Raw genomic sequence first — 25,161 nt, 5'->3', positions numbered from 1 at the left:
CGCACTGTGAATGAAATGTTGATTTCACCATGCTGCCTGCCTGCGAAAAAGTGAAATACATCCTTTGATGAAATTATCCCTTTTATAGGATGTGAAATAAGGAAACCTAACATAAATAGATAAGGAAGATAAATACAACTGCTCAATAATGGCAGTGGCTGGCTGTCTTGCCTATATCTGTTACCAGAAAAGACACTGTAACCAACTGGATGAGGGAGGAGTGTAAGGTAATAGTCTTAGTCTGTGCCATCCAAATATTCAGGTGAAGTGAATTGGGATGGCCAGAGACAGATATAAAATGCTATACACACAACACTACAGGATAAAAAATAAAAAAAAAAATAAAAAAAATAAAAAAAAACAACAAAGTTCTTCAGGTTACTGCACTTTCTTTTTAACACTCACATACATCAATATTATCTATACAACACAGTCACACATTTATTTTCAAAAATAAATTACTCATGAGCTCATATTCATCAACAATCATATCAGTCCTTCACCAACAAGAAATCACATAAAAGTGCAGAATAAAGATTTGTCTTCTACAGGAGAAACATATCATACAAGTCACTTTTAAAGGATCTGCAGTTCATAAAGTAATAGCATAGCCCATGTTACATCACACAATTTGCTCAGAATTGAATCTACTGTCTCTGATAAAAGAAATACTCAACAGCATGTGTGTATTGATGTTAGTTTCTAACAATATTCAATATATAACACCAGTTTGTTTGAACAGAAAAAAAAGCATTTGAAACCATGGGCTCCAATCCAAAGTTTTACATTAACAGTCCAGATATATGCAATGAGTATTCCAGAACTTTTAACAGATCAGCTTTGGTAAATTACTTCTCTACAGATGTATGTACATTAGTTACAAATGTAAAATAAAATACACTTAAGTTGCAGTGTGCAGTGCACTGACATTTCATATCAGTACATGCCTCCCAGAAGCAATGTTATAACAACTGTATGAGAAAAATATGAAATCCATACATATCAATATTTCACACACGTCATGAAGGAATTTAATGTTCCTTTACAAATGAACAGTACCTTTGGAAATCCTACATTAAGTAAACCTCACCAGAGCCTATAAAATACAGACTAAATGGAACAAAAGTAAGTTAATATTGCTAAATAAGTAACTTTAGCATTCAGCACTCAAAACTGGACATAAATTACTTGTTGGGCAGCAATTAATGCAGATCAGGGGGAGGGGGGGGGGGGGGGGGGAATAATAATAATCTTGCTATCGTTACAAGCAGACTCTCAATCCCAAAGGTTGATATTTGCATTGCTGATATTGATATGTAAAAACATCAGAAAGCAGCAGTGTCACTATGATGTAAGTAAAAGCTAAATGTTCCACATATGTTCTAAAATACTGATTTATAGACAGTTAAAACAAACATCTAATGCAGATAAAAAGCAAAACAAATATTTGATGACCTATTTCTCAGCATACATTACTTTTGCACAAAATGTAAAGTCCATAAGAAAATTAATTTCTCACATATACAAAAGGATAGCAAATACAATCTTCATATCAGTTTCTATTTTAAGTGACACAACCACTCTGCGATAGAAATTTCATGGCTTTCACATGAATATTATTGTACTGAATACTAAGCTGCCTGAAAGTCAGCACACACCATGTTCCAACACAGAACACAGCTGTTTATTATTGGGCAAAAATGCCCCGAAAACTGCACACTGCTAGAACTAAGACAGTTGTTCTTGCCTACCGAGATAGTGCTCTGTGCTATTAAAGCATCTGGTGGAAATCTTCAGGCTCTGTTGGAAAATGTGCACAGGGAATACAAGCCTTCTAGCCACTGTCATGTATGAATGTGACATGACAAGTTTTGAAACTGGAACCATGAGCTAGAAAGACACTGCTCAAATGGCCATTGCCTCATCAAGGAGAGCAGCAAGTTCTCTAAGGTGATGGACTTTGCTACCGGTCGCTGGAGATGCAGCTGTAGGCCGACCCGCATAACTGAAACAGACACATCGAACATACTTTATTCTGTCAAAATGAATGAACAAAACAATACAAACAGCATAGCTTTCCCTAAATGAATGACACATGAACATTTCGTTGTACTCAACTCTCTCTCTCTCTCTCTCTCTCTCTCTCTCTCTCTCTCTCTCCCCCCCCCCCCCCCCCCCTCCCCCCCTTTTCCTACACTATTTCACACAAACGTGGCTGGACAAGGGTTCAAAAAACTCAAAGCTACCAATGTCAAGTGTCATCATGAATCAACATCTTGCTTTACTGGATAATTTCTGTTAAAAATTATTAACAGGTAAAAAGTAAACATTTCTTAGCCTGAAAAGAGAATACATCTATTCTGCTCTGACATGACTCAGTACTTGCCTATAAACAATTAGAAACAGCACCATTATATATTTAAGGAGAGTGGGCAAGGCGAGAAAGGTGGAGAGTGGATGGTGGGTTGGGGAAGGGTGGCTGGTGACTGGAAGAGGTAGAAAGCACATTGTACAGAAATGCCATGCTTGCAAACTCATTCTGGCTGCAAGCAGGGGGAGTTTTGTAAAGTGTTCAATGATGTGGAAGATTGTTGAGGACAGGGAAATAGAATACATGTGGTGAAAGATTGTTGGAAAATAGTATTGATAACACTAAATGGTGTGAATTTAGGATCAAAGGGCATGGGGTGGAGGTGAGTGTGGGCCGCAGGGGCTAGTGGAGATTGAGGCCCGGAGGATCACAGGATCGAAGGGTATGCTGCAAAGGTAGTTCCTTTCTACATAATTCAGAGAAGCTGGTATTGGCATAAAGCACCCAGACAGCATAAATTGTGAAGTAGCCATTTAATTCAAGCATGTTGGCTTAACAAATGGATGGGCAAACTCTACTCTTGGCCTCAATCTGGGTGTGGCCATTCATTTGAGTGGACATCTGGTTGGTGGCATTGCACACAAACAATCAAGTTGCTGAGCACAATATCCTTGAATTTCATAGCTGCTCTACAACCCATGCAGCCCTGGATTCTTTTCCTCCAATATCAGTTTCCTGAATTGTGAGGATCGGAACTGTTTTTGCAACATATGTTTCAATCCATAAACTTCCAAAGCTTCAATCCCCTCTTACCTAGTGAGCCACACCGGTCTCCACCCCAGCCGCAGGACCCAAAATTCCCTCATCCTGCACTCAATACTCTCCTCACCAAAGTCTCCTTCTTCTGTTCTATTTCCCAGTCTCCAGTCCATTTCTCTCTGCCACTGTGTGCTGTGCACAACTTCCTCCGCCTGTGACCAGAACTATTTCACTGGTGCCACATTACTTTTTCAAAGCATGAACCATCTTTCCTCCTACTTTCCGCCACTTTTCTCATCTCATGTAGTCCACTAACCACTCGCCCCAGTCAATCTGCAGTGCCAGCACACTGCGATCAGCTGGGAGAATGTAGCCAAGCAGTTTTATGTGTAATCTAAAGCTCTGAAGAAGGATTCGTCTGAAAGCTAGCAACTTTCTCACTTTGTTGTGTACATATTGATGACTCAGCACCTCAGCTGTGTAGTCATTGGTTACCTTTACTCCGTAAAACAACAACCAACCATTCTAACTAATTTGAAAAAGAGTAAATGTCATTTTTTGAATTCCAATCTATTAACAAACAAGTGAAATACAAAGCACTGTATGCCACATTTTAACAGAATGTATTTCATATTTGGCAACAGGATAGAAGCCAAAATATGTGGGGTCTGCCCTATACGTTTGTTGATAAGAAGACTAGTGATATACAACTTTTAAAATTTTGGTCAAACAGTACGTTGGTGTACTGCCAATTCACAGTGTCCAATGGACACAATATTTCAGTGAACAGACATGTTGCCATAGTCAACTGCACTGACCAACTGAGCTCCTGAGGATGCACAGCCAACTAATATCTCCTGCCGCCATGAGCTGCTTCATCGATGCCGCAGCTGTACGTCTGCAGTTACAGAGACGCTTGCCTCGGCGTCTGTGATACTGCTGATGTACGTTCTCTATCTGCCCTGGTCGCCAAATCATTTTGTTTGCTGAGAATCTTCTCAAATAAACTCAGTGCTGGTTCCCAAGCCTTGCTAAGATTACAGCCATAGTTGACAATATCGTCCCTGGTGTGAATTTCTATGGCACCTCTAATGAGGCTTTGGAAGTCTGAGCAAAGATCCTGGTACATTCATATTCCATCGCATGATTCTCGGGCAAATAGTGCTCTGCAACCACTTCCTTGTGGGAAACATCAGTTGACTGTGCCTCTGGTGTTCTCGGCAATGATCTTCCACAGTTCGCACTGTCTGTCCAAAACATGTCTTCCCACACTGACATGTAATCTGGTATATGCTGGCCTTACACAAACAGAGATCATCTTTGATGCTTCCTAATAATGCTCCTGTTTTATTGGGCGGGCAAATGACAGGGTTTACTCGGTGCTTCTTCAATATGCAGAGTATGGTATAAAGGTAAGAGTATTAGCAGGGCATGCCCTCAGGAGCTCAGTTCGACATCACACCCTGACGAGGCCGACATGTCTCATCGCTGAAATACTGCGCGCAATGGGCACTATGAACTGGCAATACACCCGGACTGTTCAATCAACAAAATACTCTGGGAGAAACTGAAGAGCCATATTGCAAAATTTATTCATTTGTTGGAATCTAGAATATTTTAAGCTCAAGTTTTAAGAGCATTGAAGAGTAAGTAGTTCATCTTAATTATAATTTTTCTCATAAGTCTTAGAAGAGCATTTTTAGTGTGGTTTTGTTCAAGCACATTATTTTTAAACTCTAATCACACTCATCTACAGGATTTTTAGTGCATGTGGCAAACACCTTATTCTCATGCATCCATGCAATAAACAATACCAGCACCAACATATAGGGGAACCTTGTTAAGTAACGCATGCCACTTATTTGAAAGTAGCATTGAATCCAAAGCTATTAACTATGTTAATCTGTGTTTGTCAACATGATGGTTAATCCAAGTTTCCAATACACCTCTCTCTCTCTCAATAGGGCTGGTCATGCAACACCATGGAAGAGCCTTGTATTTAGTTTGGAGTCTATGAGAGGAGTTAGTGGTAGGTTGAAGCTTAGAGGCAATCCATGAAGCATGCCATGATAGTGCACTAGACATTGCACTATCCACAGAGGCAAGGCTCCAGCTCCCATAATTCTATTGAATATGGTATTTATTATAGTTATGTTTCACATTTTCAGGTTATGGCAAATATTTCTGTCAGTGACCATGAGGCACTGGTAGCAACAATGATTACTAAGTACAAAGGGCAGCTAAACAAACAGGAAGATCTGAATAGTTGACCAAGCACTGGACATACCCGTCTGTGAGAGGGCAAGCAGAAGTGATCCGAAACATAACCATCCAATCTCACTAACATCTGTCTCTTGTACAACTCTGTAACATATTCCCTGCTTGAATATTAAGAATATCAACCTGAATGAACTACTCCATGCCAAGGAGTACAGATTCCGAAAACATCAATCTAGCAAAACTCAGCTAGTGTTTACTCACAGGGCAACCTGAAACTGATGTATCAATGCAGTCACACAGATGCAATGTTTTCTGATTTCCAAGATGCATTTTACTTGGTACCACAAGAACATTTATTGTGACTGGATTGGATTTCTTGGTAGGGAGCATGAAGCATGTTGTCTTGGATGAAGAGCCATCAACAGATGTAAAAGCAACATCAAGCATGTCCAAGGAATGTATTGGGGCCCCTACTGTCATGTTTTACATTAGTGACCAAGCAGACAGTAATAACTTCAAACTTTCTGCAGATGCTGCAGTTATCAGTAATGAAGTATCACCTGAAAAAATTGCACAAAAATACAACCAGATCTTTAAATAGATCCCGAAATGGTGCAAAGATTGGTAGCTTGCTTTAAATGTACAAATTAAAATTTGCACTTCATAAAAGGCATTAAATTAGTATCCTATTACTACAATATCAATTAGTCACAACTGAAATCAGTCACCTCCTATAAATACATGGGTGCAACTATCTGTGAGGATATGAAATTAAATGGATCATATAACCTCCATTGTTGTTAAAGCAGGAAGCAGACTTCAGTTCCTTGATAGCATACAGGAAAAATGCAATCAGTCTACAACGGAAACGGCTTACAAATAATTTGTGAATCCCATCTATTGAATACTGCTCAAGTTTGTGGGATCCATACCAAATAGTATTAACAGAGGTATTATGCATGTGCAAAGAAGAACAGCACAAATGGTCACAGGTTTGTGACTTGCAGGAGAGTATCAATGAAATACTATAAAACCCTGCACTGGCAGACACACTAAGATGCACACCAATTATCCTATGAAACCCTACTCAAATATCTTCCAGAACCAGAATTAAGTGAAGAGTCTAGGGATACTTCAGCCCCTCATATCAATTCTGAAGGTACTTTGAAAACAAGACTAGACTAATTATTATGCGAACATGACATTTAAGCAGTCACTCTTCCCGTACTTCATATGTGACTGCAATGGGAAGAAAAGAAACCCCAAAACACATAAATTTTAAGCACCCTCTGCGAAACACTTCTCAGTGGTTTGCAGAATATATATGTAGATGGTAGATGTAGCTGCTGTGGAATTTCATTAATAAGTTTAAGCTGTGATTCTACAAATTTGCATCAGCCTTTCTTATGGACAGTTGTGAAATCTTTTATGATAAAATTGTCAGTAGTGTTACAAACCTTTTCATTGTTGAAGAAAGTCATCTATAGTGGTACTATCCAAATGAGTAAAAACTCGTTGAACAACAGAACAATCATGAGCCATTCACAAGGTAAGAAAATATTTGTACACTCTTAACAAATTTAGTGATCCCAGTCAAAAGCTGCTACATTACACTGATACTTTAACAGGGGACCAGAACTGAAAATACACCATAACTTAGCTTCTGTAATATAGTTACTAATTATAAGTGAAGCAGGTCAGAAGTTTATTATACAAATTGTTGGCTATAAATCCCATACTACCCCTCACCTAATTTGTCTGATTGCAGAAGAGGGAGGGTGAAGTTTCGAGCTCTCAGTTTCAGCGGGTTCAGACTGTCTGCCAAAGAACCTGCTAAACAACCCACCGTGCTGCACCTCAGGCGTTCTGGAAAATGCAGTAATCACAAATTCTTTCCTATCATGACCAAATTCAAAATGTTCAACCACATGTAATATACAGAAATGCAAACAGAAATGTATAAGGAAAATAACAATTTCACATTAGATACTACAGAAAGATGGCTTTATTTTCTCATGAACACCTGCATTTGTAATGGATAACTATGATTATGTTACTAATCTTGTGTTAATTTCACCTTCAATCAGTTGTGGTGTTTTTCAACCACCCTTCCCAGTTAGTAGCAAGATACAAGAACAAGACATTATTTGTGTTGTATGCATGCAAATCACAACATCCTCCTACACACACACACACACACACACACACACACACACACACACACACACAAAACATCACTCCCTGCCTGAAGTGCTACTAGAGAGAGAGAGAGAGAGAGAGAGAGAGAGAGAGAGAGAGAGAGAGAGAGAGAGAGAGAGAGAGAATCTATGACTGCACTTGGAAAATACAAATATGTATCATAAAACGCAACAAACAAAACGATTTTGTGAGAGTACTCCATTTTCTGGAGAATAAAGCAGGAGTTGTCTTTAAAACAGTGAACATGAACTATCTGACACAAAAATCAACTATTTGATATAATCAAGTTTACACAGGGTGTATATGACCTGGGCAACCTGGAAAAACCCAGGAATGTTTTTAGAATTCCGGGAATTTTTCATTGTTTTAGTATTCATTTAATTTTATGTAATTTTGACTGGTAAGAACCGATAGCCTAACAAATGATATTACTTTATCCCACTACTGCAGAATAATACTGCAACAAAATATGGACAAGAGAATAAAACTTAAATTGCAAAGGAAATGAGCCATATAAAAAAAAACACAGTGCTCATACAAGCGTCTGCCATCAGCAAAATGTGTCAAAGGCTTTAGGAACACTATGCAATGCTTCGTAACAATAAGTTACCTCCGATGAGCACGACATCACAACTGTTTACATTAGATTCATTTAAGTGGTTACAAGCGGGCTGATGTGCACGCACAGTTGAGTCGCTTATGAGTAGTACGTTCTCCCACTTCTGGCTATACATATGTCGCTGTTGGCTGCGTAAGCAGCAAACCAGGGTATCTGAACTGGGCGGCGATTTTGCAGATGGGGGCGAAATCATATTCTTGATGAAAAAAACCTTGTTTCACAAAGCGCTTAGCATCTAGCACACATTAGTCTATTGATTATTCAAATGATTTTGAAATGCACCCCTGTTGGTTTTTGAACATTTTTGAACACATTTGAAGTTGATTTCTGAATTAATCATTAGTTGATTTTTGAATGTGTGCATAGTGAACATGATGTGTTTGCCAGGGGAATCCTTGTCGCATCTAGAAATACACTTTCCTGCAGACAAAAGGAGATGGGGCTACACGAGCTGAGCGGAATAAAGCCGAATGGGCGAATGCCAACTGCTGTTTGTTTATGTGATTGATTGGGTATGCGAATGATCAGCATTGTTATAATTACTACCGAAGTCCATAGATTCAGACTACCAGAGTGGAAATAAAAGGCCGGCCGATGTGGCCGTGCGGTTCTAGGCGCTTCAGTCTGGAACTGCGTGACCGCTACGGTCGCAGGTTCGAATCCTGCCTCGGGCATGGTTGTGTGTGATGTCAGGTTGGTTAGGTTTAAGTAGTTCTAAGTTCTAGGGGACTGATGACCATAGATGTTAAGTCCCATAGTGCTCAGAGCCATTTGAACCATTTTTTGGAAATAAAAGACTAACAAATAACAGGTAAGAAACATTATGTATTATCTTCTTGGTGTATCCAAGAAAATGAAATTTTGACAGAAAAGTTTTGGCCAGATTGCAACACTAGAAAGAACAAGTTGTACAGTACCTGGCTAGCAGCCGCGTAAGTTCTATTCTGGGAGTAGTGTGGAAAACATGTTGTACGAACTCATAAGACCTAACCAGAGAATAATCACTGGATAACTAAACTGGCGATTTTGGCAGGGTTAGCAGAGTTAACCAGAGAATGAGTTTTGACAATGGTATGAATAGTTACAGAATTTGTGATGAGAAGATTGATTGTTAGAACGAGGAAGGAGAAGAAATTATGGAAGAATATGACGATTCCAAATTTATATAAAAATTTAGTACTACTACTTTTGAATCTCATGCTTGAGAAACTGAGCGTATGAATCAAATAAGAAACTATTTCCTAACTTAAAGCTTTTTGATTGTAGTAGGCCAAATAGGCATTTCATATTGGTACTTCGCCAATTATATTCTGCTGTATTATAAAAATGACCATTATAACCAAAACAGCCACACACCAAATAAGTGAGTTACAATTGCTGCAATATTAGAAAGACCTATTTTTTTTAATCTAGCAGACAGTGACAAAATAAACGTAATCAGATCGAGAACCACGTTAGTCTTGGGTTACTATTTGTAATAACAGCTTTTTCAGTATTAGACATCAACATTTTGATTTTTCATGTAGCAAAATGTTTGACGAACTTTGATGAGGTAATAGATTCTTTCACAGAGAGGAAAGCACAAGCACGCCATGTAAAGCTGTAGCAAGATAGATAGGTAGGTAGAGAGAGAGAGAGAGAGAGAGAGAGAGAGAGAGAGAGAGACACTAGGACCTAATGATTGAAGAAATGTGTACTGTCTTGCTTGTCTCTTGTCTACTAGTTTTATGTATCCTACATTTAATTTTATGTCACAGAGAACATAAAAATAACAGGGGCAGGATGTCAAGCCGGCCGACTGGGAGCAGGAGAGGCACCCCAGGACGTTTGATGGGATCCATTACCAAATATACACATTTGAGTTCCACAGTGAGAACTATAGTGACGTGCAGCAGAAGAAAGCTGTGTGAATAGGCGTGGCACTGCATTTTGGCACACTTAAGACCAAATAACACATCTTACATTTCCTCGAAGTAATTTGTTTTGTGCATCAGACTCATCGGAAAATGTGCACTTCAAAATGAACATATTTTTGAAAAGTCTTTATTTTTTAATTTATGATGTCCTATTGCAAGTGCTAGTGGGGGGGAGGGGGGGGGGACCATCTAGCATTGCCCTGGTTTGAAACATTGTAGGTCTGGGGCTGCTGCCCAGAGCAGTCAGTTATACGGAGGGGGAAGGGGGGGGGGGGGGGGGGGGCTCCACGTCACGGGATCTGTGCTTTTACATTCAGTGACTGCTGTTTCCTCTTCGTTTACTGCTCTCTTTTCATTTGGGGGGGGGGGGGGGGGGAAAAAAAAAAAAAAAAAAAAAAAGTGAATTAAAATACATTCATATAATTACGTAAGGCTAAAATATGTTATTAGTTTCAGATTTTATTTTATTTCCACCTTTCTGACAGTCAAGCATTAATCGCCTTGCAGAACAATGAACTTATTTTTGTCGCTTTGCTAAAGAAATTCAGCTTTTGTTTTTCTTTTCCGCTGAGGCAGCCAATTTATTTGAAATGAAGTGTTTAATTCCACACCATTGGCTAATTTCAACTGTTCACTGCATTTCAAGTGCACGTTTTCATCTTCTAGCACGTATGGCATTATGCCATAATAAAGAACCAAACATAACATAATACAGTACTGGTACTCCAAGAAAATTTACATGCTGAAAACCACACTGAAAAGCTCAATATCAGGTCGAGGCCTACTGTATTTACTCGAATCCAAGCCGCACTTTTTTTTTCCGGTTTTTGTAATCCAAAAAACCACCTGCAGCTTAGAATTGAGTGCAAAGTGAGCAAAAGTTCTGAAAAATGTTGGTAGGTGCCGCCACAACTAACTTCTGCCGTCGAATATATGTAGCGCTACACAGGCATGCTTTGCAGGCACAAAGATAAATACTGGCGACAAAACCTCTGCGTCAGTAAATAAATTTTTAAAAAAGGTGGAAGACGAGCTTTTTATTCTCCGCTCCGAGTTTCGACCACTGCATTTGCATACATTATCCAACGAAGTAAATACGAATTCCGTATTGTTCATCTTCGAATGTAGCAGCATTTCAATGTACTACGAAAATCCAACTGGCAAGACTGTTGGGGATGTTTGTCAATATGGCCAACTCTACGTTCTGAATTTTTTCCTACCTGTGAGAAGAGATGGTTCCTTATAGGAACTTTTATGAATTGTGAATCACATGCAGTATTCTCTTCACCATAAGAATAATACGAATATAAACATTTTGCCATGTATTCTTTCGTGTATGCTGCTAACTCATTTAAATCCTGTCTGCCTAATAAACTACGAAACTAGAGTGAGACAACAGCAAACGCAGAAGAATATACATATCATGTCATGTTTATATTCGTATTATTCTTATGCCTAATAGTGATACAGTCAGAAATGAAGCACGGCAATTGACTAGATTTTTAAATCTAAGATGACTAATTTATGTGTAGAATGTAATGTACTAAAGAGGCATCTGCAAAGATTTTCAAACAGAGAAAAATTTTCGCTAAACTCTCGTTCACAACATCATCTATCATACGCAGTCTATTATTTGGTTCTTGTTGATCATTATCAATGAAAGCAGCAGTGCAAGTAACAACAAATAGCAGTCTCTTGTCATTGTTTTGCTAATGAGACGATCCCCCCCCCCCCCCCCCCTCTCTCACTCTCTCTCTCTCTCTCTCTCTCTCTCTTTTTTTAAATTGTTAGCTGCCGGTAGCGTGCACAAACGCAAGTCATGCCGCGAGCGGCGACAGGTCGTAAACACTCATTATCAGAATGCGACAAACAATGCATGACAGTACAGTAATGCATTTTCAGCTTAGAGTGACGTAAACACATATCACAAAGAGAATGGCACCTATCAGATCAAAGAAACATAAGCAATCAATTCAAACCAGACGACGCACGTGAAAAAGGAAGGGTACCCGTATAAATACGAACGGAGCACCTGGCGCACAGCAATGGCTACCTGGTAAAGCTTAACTGTTTAGCTTACAACTCGAACCAAACTGCTGTAGCTGTATCGTCATTCATTCAACCTAAATTGTGTCTCATATTACAATGGACCAACTTTGTTTCGATTTGGAGGTGCGGCCTAAAACTTTTCTTTCACCTTGAATTTCGAGTCTCAAATTTCAGGTACGGCTTAGATTCGAGTAAATACGGTACTTTGTTGGGAATCTCCACATACAAATGTGCACTTTAAGCCGAATTATTCATTTCAGTATGGTTCATGACAATCCACCGCTCTCAAGTATCCTCTGACGTCTTGTTTCTTTTAAAACATAACGTACGATCTTCTAAAGTTTGACACATACGAACACACGGGCTTCCTACGTCATTGTAGCTGCGCAAGTGTGGTGACACCTCTTATCTGGCACACTCTGTCAACTGCTCAAACAAATCTATTTCCAACAGATCGCGGGAAAATATTGCGAATTGTGGTTTGAAAAGCGTTATTTTCAAAGTAAATTTCCTTTTACACAAGATGAACTATGTGTGAGAATGTCCAATGAATTTCTTAAATCAGAGAGCCTTTAACTCTCATTCAAAAATCAACACTCTGATGGCAAGCCATTTAGAAGAATTTTGAGTCCAGAAGATTAAAGATTTATGTCGGTATTTAACATTTTACTGGCACATTTGTGTGATATATCTTAAATTGTAAAAAGCGCAACAAAGATTATGTGAAAGCTTAGCTTTTCTTGTAGCTCATTAATCTTTGCGACAAATATTATACATGAAAGCTTTGCTTTTCTTGTAGCAACACTATGTATATTAATTTAAACCATTAACTTTTCCTGTTTGCAACATGTGGTGTTTGGTAGAATTCAAATTTATACTTTTGTAATATGAAAATATGCAAACATGTAGCTGCACATCAAAGAACTTTCTGAAACATGTTTTTTTCTCCTCCGAGTTTTGTTTTCTAAAGTGCTGGGGAATTCTAAGTCGCCATATAAAGCCATAGCCATTAAAATGATTGATAACTTTTACTGTTCCAAGGGAAAGTATACTGTCACTTAACACAGAAGTAGTTTATTTTTAACCGGGAGATCTGGGAATTTTTTTTCCTTGTCCACTTATATACTCAGTTACAATAATTGTCATTTAGAGTTTTTCTGTACAAACTTTTGAGTCTTTCTCACATGCTTTACATAAGAAAAGACAATAATAATAATAATAATAATAATAATAATAATAATAATATTGCAAAGAGCATGCCAAACTACAGGCAATGCACAGCTACAGATATCGGCAATGTGTTTACAATGCTATCTCTTATAGGAAAATCCCACTGATGTGGCAGCATTGTATTCTGGCCACATTGCCAGAGCAGCCAGAAATAGTGGTCATGTGAGCATGGGGTGTGCTTGCTTGTTTGAATACTTTCGTTTTTGAAGAAAGCTCAATGCATAATAGTCCTTTTGTTGTGCCTATCTACAACCCAACTGCATGGTGAGTAGCAACCTATCCTTTTCATAATATTGTTGATATTCCAACCTGGATTTTCTATTGTTTCATTTCACCCAAAAGCTTTCCTTCCATCCCACAACCCAGTGATATTTTCCTTTGTCACTATTCTTTAAAGCATTATTCTACTGATTCTTTCCTTAGTTATTTTATTGGATTGCAAACAGCACACGCTACAACTTCGAGCCACACTGCAGCTATGGTCTCATCCACACACAACACACGGTTATGTGACTGTGATGATTGCTGATGCAGCATCTCATGACCCAAATTCTTCCCACTGATAATTATTCCTACTGATCACACTTCCTCCTACATTGTTGCTTATTTTTGCATGTTATTTTCCACACCTACATGTGCCACACCCTTATATTAAGTTCATACTTCCATAACTCATCCATTCCATCCTTTTTCTCATACTTTTTGTATGGGTTTTAGTTATTTGTTGATAAATGTACATTTTTTTACACTATTTTCTGTTATCCAGCTCCCCTCACAACCACAAATGCCTTCATTTGCCCACTTCCCCAACTCCGTCCGTACCGCAATGGACTACGGCTCCAGCTCAGAAATCTATCCATTTCCCTGATTAAAACTCTGTCCCACATAATGTTCTTTACATGCTGCCTAAACCATGGAACCCTTTCCAAATGCCTAACAGTAAAAATTGCTTTCTCTGGATCCTACCTCTCCTTTCACAATGCCCTTCACCTTTTCAGATTCTGCTAGTCATTATCCCTCACAAATCCGGTGCTTTAAAAAAAAAAATAATAATAATAATAATAATAATAATAATAATAATATTTCCCCATGGCAAAGGCATCCCAGACCCACCTCTGCTTCCTCCTCAAGATACTACTACTGTGAAACCCACAACTTCATAAACTTCCGTAAGCTATCCAGCTAAATGACATCAGACTGCCGCCTTGGGGCACTAGTATCCAACACCCTTCCTAACCACAGTGTTGCTTCTCGTCAATCCCTCATACCACCCAGACCCTGCCTAGCTGACCTTTTCCACTTGTCACATCTCTCAAAATTCCCTAACAATACTTCACCAAACCAAGAGCCACAACAAACCAAAATCCTAAGACCCACAGAAATTTCAATCCTATCCAAAGGCTTCACCTTAAAGCCCACATCCAAATTTAACCATGTTGGACTTGTCAAATATCTACTCTCCTTCTCAATCCCTGCAATGGGAACATTTCTTTGCCACTAATCCCTCCAACCAAAGCCAACCTGTCCCAGTACCAACCCCTGCCTCTCCCAGCTCATGCCACCATCCAACAGTGACCCATCCTCCTCCCAAATAACCAGCCACTGCTCATCCTCCAGGAAATTCTTACTTCCAACTTGGCCACATCATCCTTCCCCAGGACCCTTCCTAAAAATGCTAACCTTTCAGCAGAACGAAGGACAGCCACAAACAGCCTCAAAACAGACCATGATCAAATCACCCTGCTACAGACAGAATTTCCACCACAGTCACTATGGATCGCAATGGCCACCTGGAGGATGGCCACTGCCAGTTGTCTGATGACTCAACTTATAAACAATGCCAGAATGATCCCATCCCAGAAGTCCAACATAATTTCCAACCCCTGCTTCAGGCCTTTCGCAAAACCTCTAACTTGGATGCCTCTCCCTTCTCGCCCCTATGACAACCCACATACCCAAATTCTACATGCTCTCCAAAATCCGCAAACCCAACAATCCTGGATGGCCCCACTACAGCTGCTTATTGTGTTCCCACTGAAAGGATTTTTGCCCTCACTGACCAAGACCTCCAATCTACTGACCCAAATCTAGTCTTCTCAAGTCAGACACCAAACACTTTTTTCACTGACACTCTGCCATCCCCACCCCTTTACCTCTGGATCACTACTCGTCACCATTGATGCCACTTCCCCATATAGTGATATCCTTCAGGCCCATGGCCTTACCACTACTGAAAACTACCTCTTCCAACATCCTTCAGACTGCAAACCCACAACCTCATTCCTCACACACCTTACTATCTTCATCCTCCCGCACAACTTCTTCTCCTTGGAAGGGAGATATACAAACAAACCCATGGCATAGCCATAGGCCCCAGCATGACACCCTCCTACACCAACCTGTTCATGGGTCATATACAAGAAACCTTCCTAGCCTTCCAAAACCCCAAATACCTGGTCTGCTTCAGGTTCACTGACATCTTCATGATTTGGGCTGAGGGACAAGACACCCTATCATCATTCCTTCACAACCTCAACACCTTCTCTCCCATCTGCTTCACTTGGTCCTCCTCAACACAGCGTGCCACCTACTTCCACGTTCACCACGACCTCTCTCATGGCTCCATCCACACCTCTGTTCACATTAAACCCACCAACCACCAACAGTATCTGCATTTTGACAGCTGTCATCTGTCCCTACGCCAAAAAATCCCTCACATACAGCCTGGCCACCCAGGGAGAGTGAATCATCAATAAGAAGAACTCCCTCGATCAGCATCTGAAGGTCTCACAAAGGCCTTCACAGACAGGTACTATTCCCCATACCTAGTCTGCAAACACCTTTCCTGTCCTATGTCCCCACACATCCAATTCTCCGACACTCCTATGAACCAAGTACAAAGGAGCACCCCTTCATCAATCAATACACCTCAGACTGGGACAACTTAATGATATCCTTTGCTAGGGCTTTGATTATATGCCCTGGAATGACTAATGTCCTTCCCAAGACAATTCCCAACCCTCCCAAAGTCATCTTCTGTCACCCATCCAACATCCCTATCATCTTAGTCCCTATGCCACACCCAATTCCAACCCCTTGTCACAGGGAACATATCAAGACCCAGACACAAGACCTGCCAATCTATTGGCCCAGCAGTTCCTATTCCAGTCCTGTCACTGGCTAATCCTACTCCATCAGAAGCCAGCCCACTTGTGAAAGCAGTCACATCATATATCGGCTCCGCTGCAATCACTGCACAGCTTTTTACGAGGGTTGGCACTTTAATAGTGGCAACTATTTATTTACAGCTTGTACAAAACATATACGTGTTTCAAAGTTTTACTGACCTTCAAACTAGTCACCAGCACTGTGTATAACCCATTGCCAGCGATGTGGAAGTCTTAGGATACTCTTATCTGTGCCAGTTGTGTTGACAGTTCGAGTGGCGCGATCTATTGCGCGACGAATTTGTAGCAATTCTGAAGCTAATGCCATGAAGTGTTTCCTTCAGTTTAGAAACTGAACAGAAATTACGAGGGCTTAAGTCGGGACTGCAGTAGATGGGATAGGACATAGCAGCCCCATCAGACAAACAAATCTGTAACAGCTTGCACTGTACGGGCTTGAGCATTGTCCTGCAAAATTATGGTCAGGTCCTGCAGAAAGAGTCATCACTTCTGTCTCTATGCTGGCCGTAGGTTGTGTTCCAAAAATGAACAGCTTGGAGACAGAAGTGATGACACTTTCTGTAGGACCTGACCATCATTTTGCAAGACATTGCTCAAGCACGTACAGTGCAAGCTGTTACTGATTTGTTTGACTGATAGGGCTGCTAAGTGCTATACCACCTACGCACTCCGCTGACTTAAGCCCTCGTGAGTTCAACTCGATTTCTAAACTGAAGGAAACACTTCACGGCATTCAGTTCAGAACTGCTAAAATTCGTCGGGCAATAGACCGCGCTGCTCGAACTGTCAACACAACTGGCATTGCTAAGAGTATCCTAAGACTTCCACGTCGCTGGCAACATGTTATACACAATGCTAGTGAATACTTCGAAGGTCATTAAAACTTTGAAACATTTATTTTGTATGAGCTGTAAATAGATAGTTGCCACTATTAAAGTTCCAACCCTCATATATTGTTGTGACTACCAACCAGCTGTCCACCAGGTTGAATGGTCACCACACAAGCAGCTGAACACAGCATGCTGGATTTTAATGACTGCTTCACAATCTGGGCCATCTGGACCCTCCCCTCCACCACCAGTTTTTCTGAGCTGTGTACATGGTAGTTATGTTTACAACACTCTCAAAATCATCCGGGCCTCAACCTACAATAACCTACTGTCCCCATACAGTCCACTCACCAGTCCCCCCCCCCCCCGTCCCCCCATCCTATCACCTCCACCCAATTCACAACCCCTCACACTCATTGTGCACCACTTTTTACTCTTCTCTGTTCCTCTCCTTTACTGCCTCCCATTCCCTCTCCCACCCCCACCCCCACATCATGACATTGGACCTGGCAGCCTTATCTGGCTATCATCTATTCCCTGCACACACTGCCAGGCAACACTTCACTCTTGCTCTACTTTCCTTCCGCCCTTCCAACACCACTCTGGGCTGCTTATGTAAAATAAGGGATAAGAATAGCTTTTCCAATGATTTTATCAGCAGCATGATTGCAGCAAAGAAGGGGCTGTATCCTGAAATGGTAAACAAAATACGAGCAAGGAATGCATGTTGTTGCTATGGCATGAGCACAAGTAAAATGTGGAAACAAGGACAGTCAGGGTAGCAACATCAGAACCTGCCCCTTTTCTAGCAGCTGCTTTCTGAAAGTAAGTTGAGAAATAGACTGGGAAAGAAGGATATAGAACTGTCACATTTAAGAAAGAGTGCAATTCAATCTACATTCACATGACTACACAATTCACACTTAACTGCCTGGCACAGGAGTTATCTAACTACTTTCACACTTTCTCTACCGTTACACTCCTGAACAGCATGCAGGAGAAGCCAATACTTAAATCTTTCTGTGTGAGCTCAGATTTCTTTTTTTCTACTGCCATGGTCATTTCTCCCTATCAGGTCAGGTGTCAAATTATTTTCACATTTAGAGAAGAAAGACTGTGATTGAAATTAAAGGAAAAGATGTCATTGCAACAAAAAATGCCTTTATATCAATGATTGCCATCTCAACTCTCTTATCACATCCGGAACACACTCTCTCCTATTTTGTGTAAATACGAAACAAACTGTCTTTCTTTGAACTTTTTCACTGTCTTCCGTCAATCCTCCCTGGTAAGGATCCCATACAACACAGCAATACTCTAGCTCAGGATGAAAAATTGTAGCATAAGCCGTCTCTTTAGAGGATTTGCTGCACTTTCTAAGTGTTGTACCAATAAATCACAGTCTTTGGTTTGCTTTGCCCACAACATTATCTATGTGATCATTCCAATTCAAGTTATTCGTAACTCCCTGAGCATTTAGTAGAATTGGCAGACTTGAATGAAATGTGTGTTACGTAACTGGCCAGCAGTTGTGCATGCCTAACTTGCAATGGAGGCACTCGTGCTTCCACAAGGACACTAGTCACCGGACTTGTCCTAAAAGGTCCTGTCGCTAGGCGAACACCACAGTGGTGCACTGGGTCGAGTAAATGCAACACTGAGGCCACCGCCGAACCATAAACCAAACTCCCATAGTCAAGGGGGGATTGAACAAGGGCTCTGTAGAAGTGCAGCAGCGTAGACCGATCTGCACCCCAGTTGGTGTTGCTCAGGCAGCGAAGGGTACTGAGGTGCTGCCAGCACTTCCGCTTAAGCTGATGAAGGTGAGGAAGCCAGGTCAATTGGGCGTCGAAATCCAGTCCTAAGAATCGTTATGTTCCCACTACAGTGAGTGAATCGTCATTAAGGTAAAGTTCTGGTTCCGAATGTACGGTATGACACTGACAGAAGTGCATAACACTCGACTTTGCGGTGGAAAACTGGAAACCATGGGAGGAGGAGGAGGAGGAGATTAGTGTTTAACGTCCCGTCGACAACGAGGTCATTAGAGACGGAGCGCAAGCTCGGGTAAGAGAAGGATGGGGAAGGAAATCGGCCGTGCCCTTTCAAAGGAACCATCCCGGCATTTGCCTGAAGTGATTTAGGGAAATCACGGAAAACCTAAATCAGGATGGCCGGAGACGGGATTGAACCGTCGTCCTCCCGGAAACCATGGGCTAGAGTCCATGACTGCGTTTTGTGGATGGCTCCCTGTAGGCGCCGCTCAGCAACACCAGTACTGGTGGAGCAGTGTGAAATGCAGAAGTTGTCTGCATATAGAGAAGATGAGACAGACGGCCCTACAGCTGCTGCTAGACCATTAATGGCCACTAAAAATAGAGAGCCCTGCAGGACCCCATTCTCCTGGATATGGGGATAACTATGGGAGGCACCATCTTGGAAACGGAAAGTATGAAGTGACAGGAAATTGTGGATGAAAATCGGGAGTGGGCCTCGGAGACCCCACTCGTGTAATGTGGCAAGGATATGATGTCACCAGGTCGTGTCATGCACATTTCGTAAATAAAAAAGACGGCAACCCGGTGTTGGCATCTGGAAAAGGCTGTTCGGATGACAGACTCCAGGGACACAACATTATCAGTGGTAGAGCGACCCTGGCAGAAGCCGCTCTGACATGGAGCCAGTAGGCCACGTGACTCCAGGACCCAACACAACCATCGACACACCATATGTTCCAGCAGCTTACAAAGAATGTTGGCGAGGCTGATGGGCCGATAGCTATCCACATAAAGTGGGTTTTTACCGGGTCTGAGCACCGGAATGATGGTGCTCCCCCACCATTGCGATGGAAAGACACCATCGCACCGGATCCGGTTGAATATGACGAGGAGATGTCGCTTGTAGTCAGAAGGGAGGTGTTTAATCATCTGACTGTGGATCTGATCTGGTAAAGAAGCTGTGTCGGGGCACTGTGCAAGGGCACTGAGAAGCTCCCACTCTGTAAACAGGGCGTCATAGGATTCACTGTGGCGTGTAGTGAATGAAGGGACTTTCCCTTCCAGCCACTGTTTGAGAGTGTGAAAGACTGGGGGGTAATTCTCCGACACAGAGGCTCAAGCATAGTGGTCAGCAATCACGTCTGTGTTGGCAGATAACACGCCAGTTATGTTAACATCGGGAACACCTGTTGGGGTCTGGTACCTAAAAACACATTTGATCTTTGCCCAGACTTGGGAAGGTGACGTACGGCACCCAATGGTTGAGAAATATCTTTCCTAACACTCCTGCTGCTTCCGTCGTTTGATAAGTTGGTAAACACGAGCACGGAGCTGGCACATTAGGCGCTCCAATGAAAGGTGTTGCTTATGCCGATGTTCCCATGTAGGGGAGATTCAATGGTGACAGCAGAGGTGAAAGTTTCCAGTACGCCTTGTTTAAAGCCCATCTGGGCAGCCATCCATGGGCTTGATGCCGGGGCAGTGACAGGAAGATGGAGTAGTGGTCACTACCACACAGGTCATCATGTGCTCTCCACTGGATAGATGGGAGAAGTCCTGGGCTGCAAATTGATAAATCAATGGCCGAGTAAATACCTCTAGCCACACTGAAATGTGTGGCGGTCCCAATATTTAAGAGGCAGAGGTCGAACTGAGACAGTAAAGTTTCGACGTATCTGCCTCGGCCAATAAGCACGTTGCCATCCCACAAGGTGTTATGGGTGTTTAAATCTCCCAAAAGGAAAGGTTTAGGGAGTTAATCAGTGCAGTTAATACATTCAGGGATATTAAACCATCTGGAGGAAGATATACACTGCAGACAGTTATTTCCTGTGCCGTCCTTATTCTGACAGCCACAGCTTCAAGAGGGGTTTGAAGGGGCACAGGTTCACTACAGACTGAGTTTATGACAAACACAAACTCCACCTGACACTCGATTACAGTCGCTACACTTCCTGTAGTATCCCTTATAGCCGCGGAGGGCAGGGTTTTCCTGGAGGGCAATGCACAAAGCAGGTGTAAAGCTTAACAGCCGCAATTCCACTGGAGGATGACATCATCATGAGACTGGGAAGGCATGCAACATTCAATGAGGCAGTTTATGCCTCAGGGTCACCTGCTGCCACAGACTTTTTGCCTGAGCAGTCTATATCCATTTTGTCTGAGCTTCTCCAGCTTAGAAGTGGGGACGGACATCCCCAATGGTTGTGGGGGAGTGTTGCTCCTGAAGTAGGTGGTGCAGGAGCAACAGGGAGCAAATAACCCAAGCAGCAGAGAAAACTTTAGGGTTGGCCAAGAATAAAAAGAAGACATGGTGGAATGAGGAGTGTGAAGAAGCACTAATACAAAGAGCTCAAAAATGGAGAAAATGGAGATGTTCAAAAAATGAGGAAGACCTTGAACAATTCAGACAACAGAGAAAAGAAACATAAAAAATAACACGGAAAATCAAAAGAAACTTTTAAAATTCTCAGCTTATTGAAATAGAAGAAAATTTCACCAAAAATAATACCAGCAATTTTTACCAAACTTTTAAAACACTTACTTAAAGGATATCAGGCACCAAGTATTTGTTTCAAAGATGAAAATGGCAAAATGGGATTAAACAACAAAGAAAATTGTGAAATTTTAGCAAAAAAGCTGTTAAATTGTCCAGTTCCAACAGATAAATTAGAATTTCCAGTGACACCTCAAAATCTAGAGGAAGATTTCCAACCACCAGTTAGAAATATATATATGAAGTCATCAAAACACTCAAAAACAATAAAGCAAGTGGTGAGACTGCATTACAGCAGAATTATTGAAGTGGTCAGAAACAAAAATCATAAAGGATCTACAAATGCTTCTTGAGAACATTTGGAAAACTGAAAAGATTCCAGCTGAATGGAATACAGCAGTAATCCACCTGCTACATAAAAAGGGAGACTATCAAAATGTCAATAATTACAGAGGAGGGTCACTTCTGCCAATGGCATACAAAATACAGAGTGGTAGATATTTTAGACAAACAACTAGGAGAATATCAGGGTGGTTTACAAAAGGGAAAATCCTGTGCAAAACAAATTTTTAAGTTGAAGTGCATAATTCTCCACAGAATGTTAACCAGCAAACTAATAATAGTATCATTTATTGATTTCAAGAAAGCATTTGATTGTATAGACAGAGAAACAACAGATAAAGTCATTAGAGAATTTCGTGCCAAATCAAAATTAGCAAATATAATTCATGAAACACTAACAGGTACAATATATAAAGTCAAATTTATGGGAGAAGTATTTCAGCCATTTGAAACAAAAACTGGTGTTAGACAAAACTGGTCTCAAAATTTTAGCTGAAAAAACAAAATTCATGACAAATATAAAAAATGTGCCAAAATTCATAGAAATACAAATAGGTAAAATAGAGCGAGTAAATAAATTTAAATATCCTGGAGAGACTATACAACAGAATGGACTAGAAAAATCTGCAATAGATGTAAGAGTTAATAATATGGAAAGAGAATATGGCCTGACCAAAAATATTTACAACAAGAAATGCATATCCCCCCTCCCCCCCCCCCCCCCCAAAAAAAAGAAAAACACTACTACTACACCACAGTGGTACAACCAGAATGTTTATACGGATCTGAATGCCTAACGATGAATTATAAGATGGACAGACTAGAGGTACTGGAAAGAAGGAATATTAGAAAAATAATGGGCAGAATAAAAACTGTAGATGGTTGAAAAACAAGAAGTAATGAGGAGATCTACAAAAATGGAGAACATATCTGAAGTAATGGCCAAACAAAGATTAGCCTTTTTTGGACACCTTTACCGAATGGATGGAAATAGACTAACAAAAACAATACCCCTATATTTCTGGAAGAAGAAATCGACAAACAGCATGGATTACAGAAGTAAGGAAAGATCTAGAAAGAACAACATCAAAAAATAAGAAATAATAGAAAGAAAACCTTTTAGAAGTAATATACTAAATTTGGAATGCTTTCAAAGCAGAAGAAATAAAAAATCGGGAAACAACATGGATAGAAGAAAGGAAGAGACTTCATGGGGAGAAAATGAGGGGAATACTGGAAAACTAGGAAACAACAACAACAAAGAAAGAAGAGGAACTGAAGTTGTTAACATGATCCTAGTTGGTCAATACAATGTAAATAATAATAATAATAATAATAATAATAATAATAATAATAATAATTTCCTTCACTTTCTCAGACGTTAGGTCCGGTTAAAAATGGAGTGACGCGGACCTTGATCAAGCGTTACTTCCTTTTAACTGTATGGTATGTGTTATATTGCATTTAGGAACTTTCGGGTAATTGAACATGTATCAATAATTACAGTTTCTGTAGTTGTATATATATGTTTGATGTAGCTGTATTGCATTGATGTACTGGTGGATATTGTGTGGTATGACTCCTGTAGTTGATAGTATAATTTGGTATGATGTCAACTTTATCCTGATGCCACATGTCTTTGACTTCCTCAGCCAGTTGGATGTATTTTTCAATTTTTTCTCCTGTTTTCTTTTGTATATTTGTTGTATTGGGTATGGATATTTCGATTAGTTGTGTTAATTTCTTCTTTTTATTGGTGAGTATGATGTCAGGTTTGTTATGTGGCGTTGTTTTATCTGTTATAATGGTTCTGTTCCAGTATAATTTGTATTCATCATTCTCCAGTACATTTTGTGGTGTATACTTGTATGTAGGAATGTGTTGTTTTAAAAGTTTATGTTGTAAGGCAAGCTGTTGATGTATTATTTTTGCGACATTGTCATGTCTTCTGGGGTATTCTGTATTTGCTAGTATTGTACATCCGCTTGTGATGTGATCTACTGTTTCTATTTGTTGTTTACAAAGTCTGCAGATTTATCCGTTGTGGTATTGGGATCTTTAATAATATGCTTGCTGTAATACCTGGTGTTTATTGTTTGATCCTGTATTTCAATCATGAATCCTTCTGTCTCACTGTAATATATTGCCTTTTCTTAGCCATGTGTTGGATGCGTCTTGATCGATGTGTGGCTGTGTTAGATGATACAGGTGCTTGCCATGAAGTGTTTTCTTTTTCCAATTTACCTTCTTTGTATCTGTTGATGTTATGTGATCTAAAGGGTTGTAGAAGTGGTTATGAAATTGCAGTGGTGTAGCCGATGTATTTATATGAGTGATTGCCTAGTGTATTTTGCTAGTTTCTGCTCGTTCTAGAAAGAATTTTTCTTAAATTGTCTACCTGTCCATAATGTAGGTTTTTTATGTTGATAAATCCCCTTCCTCCTTCCTTTCTGCTTAATGTGAATCTTTCTGTTGCTGAATGTATGTGATGTATTCTATATTTGTGGCATTGTGATCGTGTAAGTGTATTGAGTGCTTCTAGGTCTGTGTTACTCCATTTCACTACTCCAAATGAGTAGGTCAATATTGGTATGGCATAAGTATTTATAGCTTTTGTCTTGTTTCTTGCTGTCAATTCTGTTTTCAGTATTTTTGTTAGTCTTTGTCTATATTTTTCTTTTAGTTCTTCTTTAATATTTGTATTATCTATTCCTATTTTTTGTCTGTATCCTAGATATTTATAGGCATCCGTTTTTTCCATCGCTTCTATGCAGTCGCTGTGGTTATCCAATATGTAATCTTCTTGTTTAGTGTGTTTTCCCTTGACTATGCTATTTTTCTTACATTTGTCTGTTCCAAAAGCCATATTTATATCATTGCTGAATCCTTCTGTTATCTTTAGTAATTGGTTGAGTTGTTGATTTGTTGCTGCCAGTAGTTTTAGATCATCCATGTATAGCAAATGTGTGATTTTGTGTGGGTATGTTCCAGTAATATTGTATCC

General features: G+C 40.3%; 1 protein-coding gene across 5 annotated transcripts in view; it reads right to left on the bottom strand.

Annotated features, from left to right (window-relative positions):
- Positions 1-369: 369 nt before the first annotated feature.
- LOC126419295 (2-oxoglutarate dehydrogenase complex component E1-like) overlaps positions 370-25,161 on the bottom strand; it is a 135,005-nt gene continuing 110,213 nt past the window's right edge. For 3 of the 5 annotated variants that reach the window (XM_050086464.1, XM_050086463.1, XM_050086465.1), the window contains 2 exons: positions 7,040-7,156; positions 370-2,005 (listed from right to left, as the gene is read on the bottom strand). In XM_050086464.1, coding sequence (XP_049942421.1) covers positions 1,906-2,005; positions 7,040-7,156 — 217 coding nt within the window. In that variant the 3' untranslated portion in view covers positions 370-1,905. The remainder of the gene's footprint in view (positions 2,006-7,039; positions 7,157-25,161) is intronic. The other 2 variants (XM_050086467.1, XM_050086468.1) reach the window with 1 other exon arrangement.

This window comes from Schistocerca serialis, chromosome 9, assembly GCF_023864345.2.
Source record: "Schistocerca serialis cubense isolate TAMUIC-IGC-003099 chromosome 9, iqSchSeri2.2, whole genome shotgun sequence".
Classification (NCBI taxonomy): domain Eukaryota; kingdom Metazoa; phylum Arthropoda; class Insecta; order Orthoptera; family Acrididae; genus Schistocerca; species Schistocerca serialis.
Note: the sequence above shows the minus strand (reverse complement) of the source record. Positions and strands in the feature narration are given on the sequence as shown.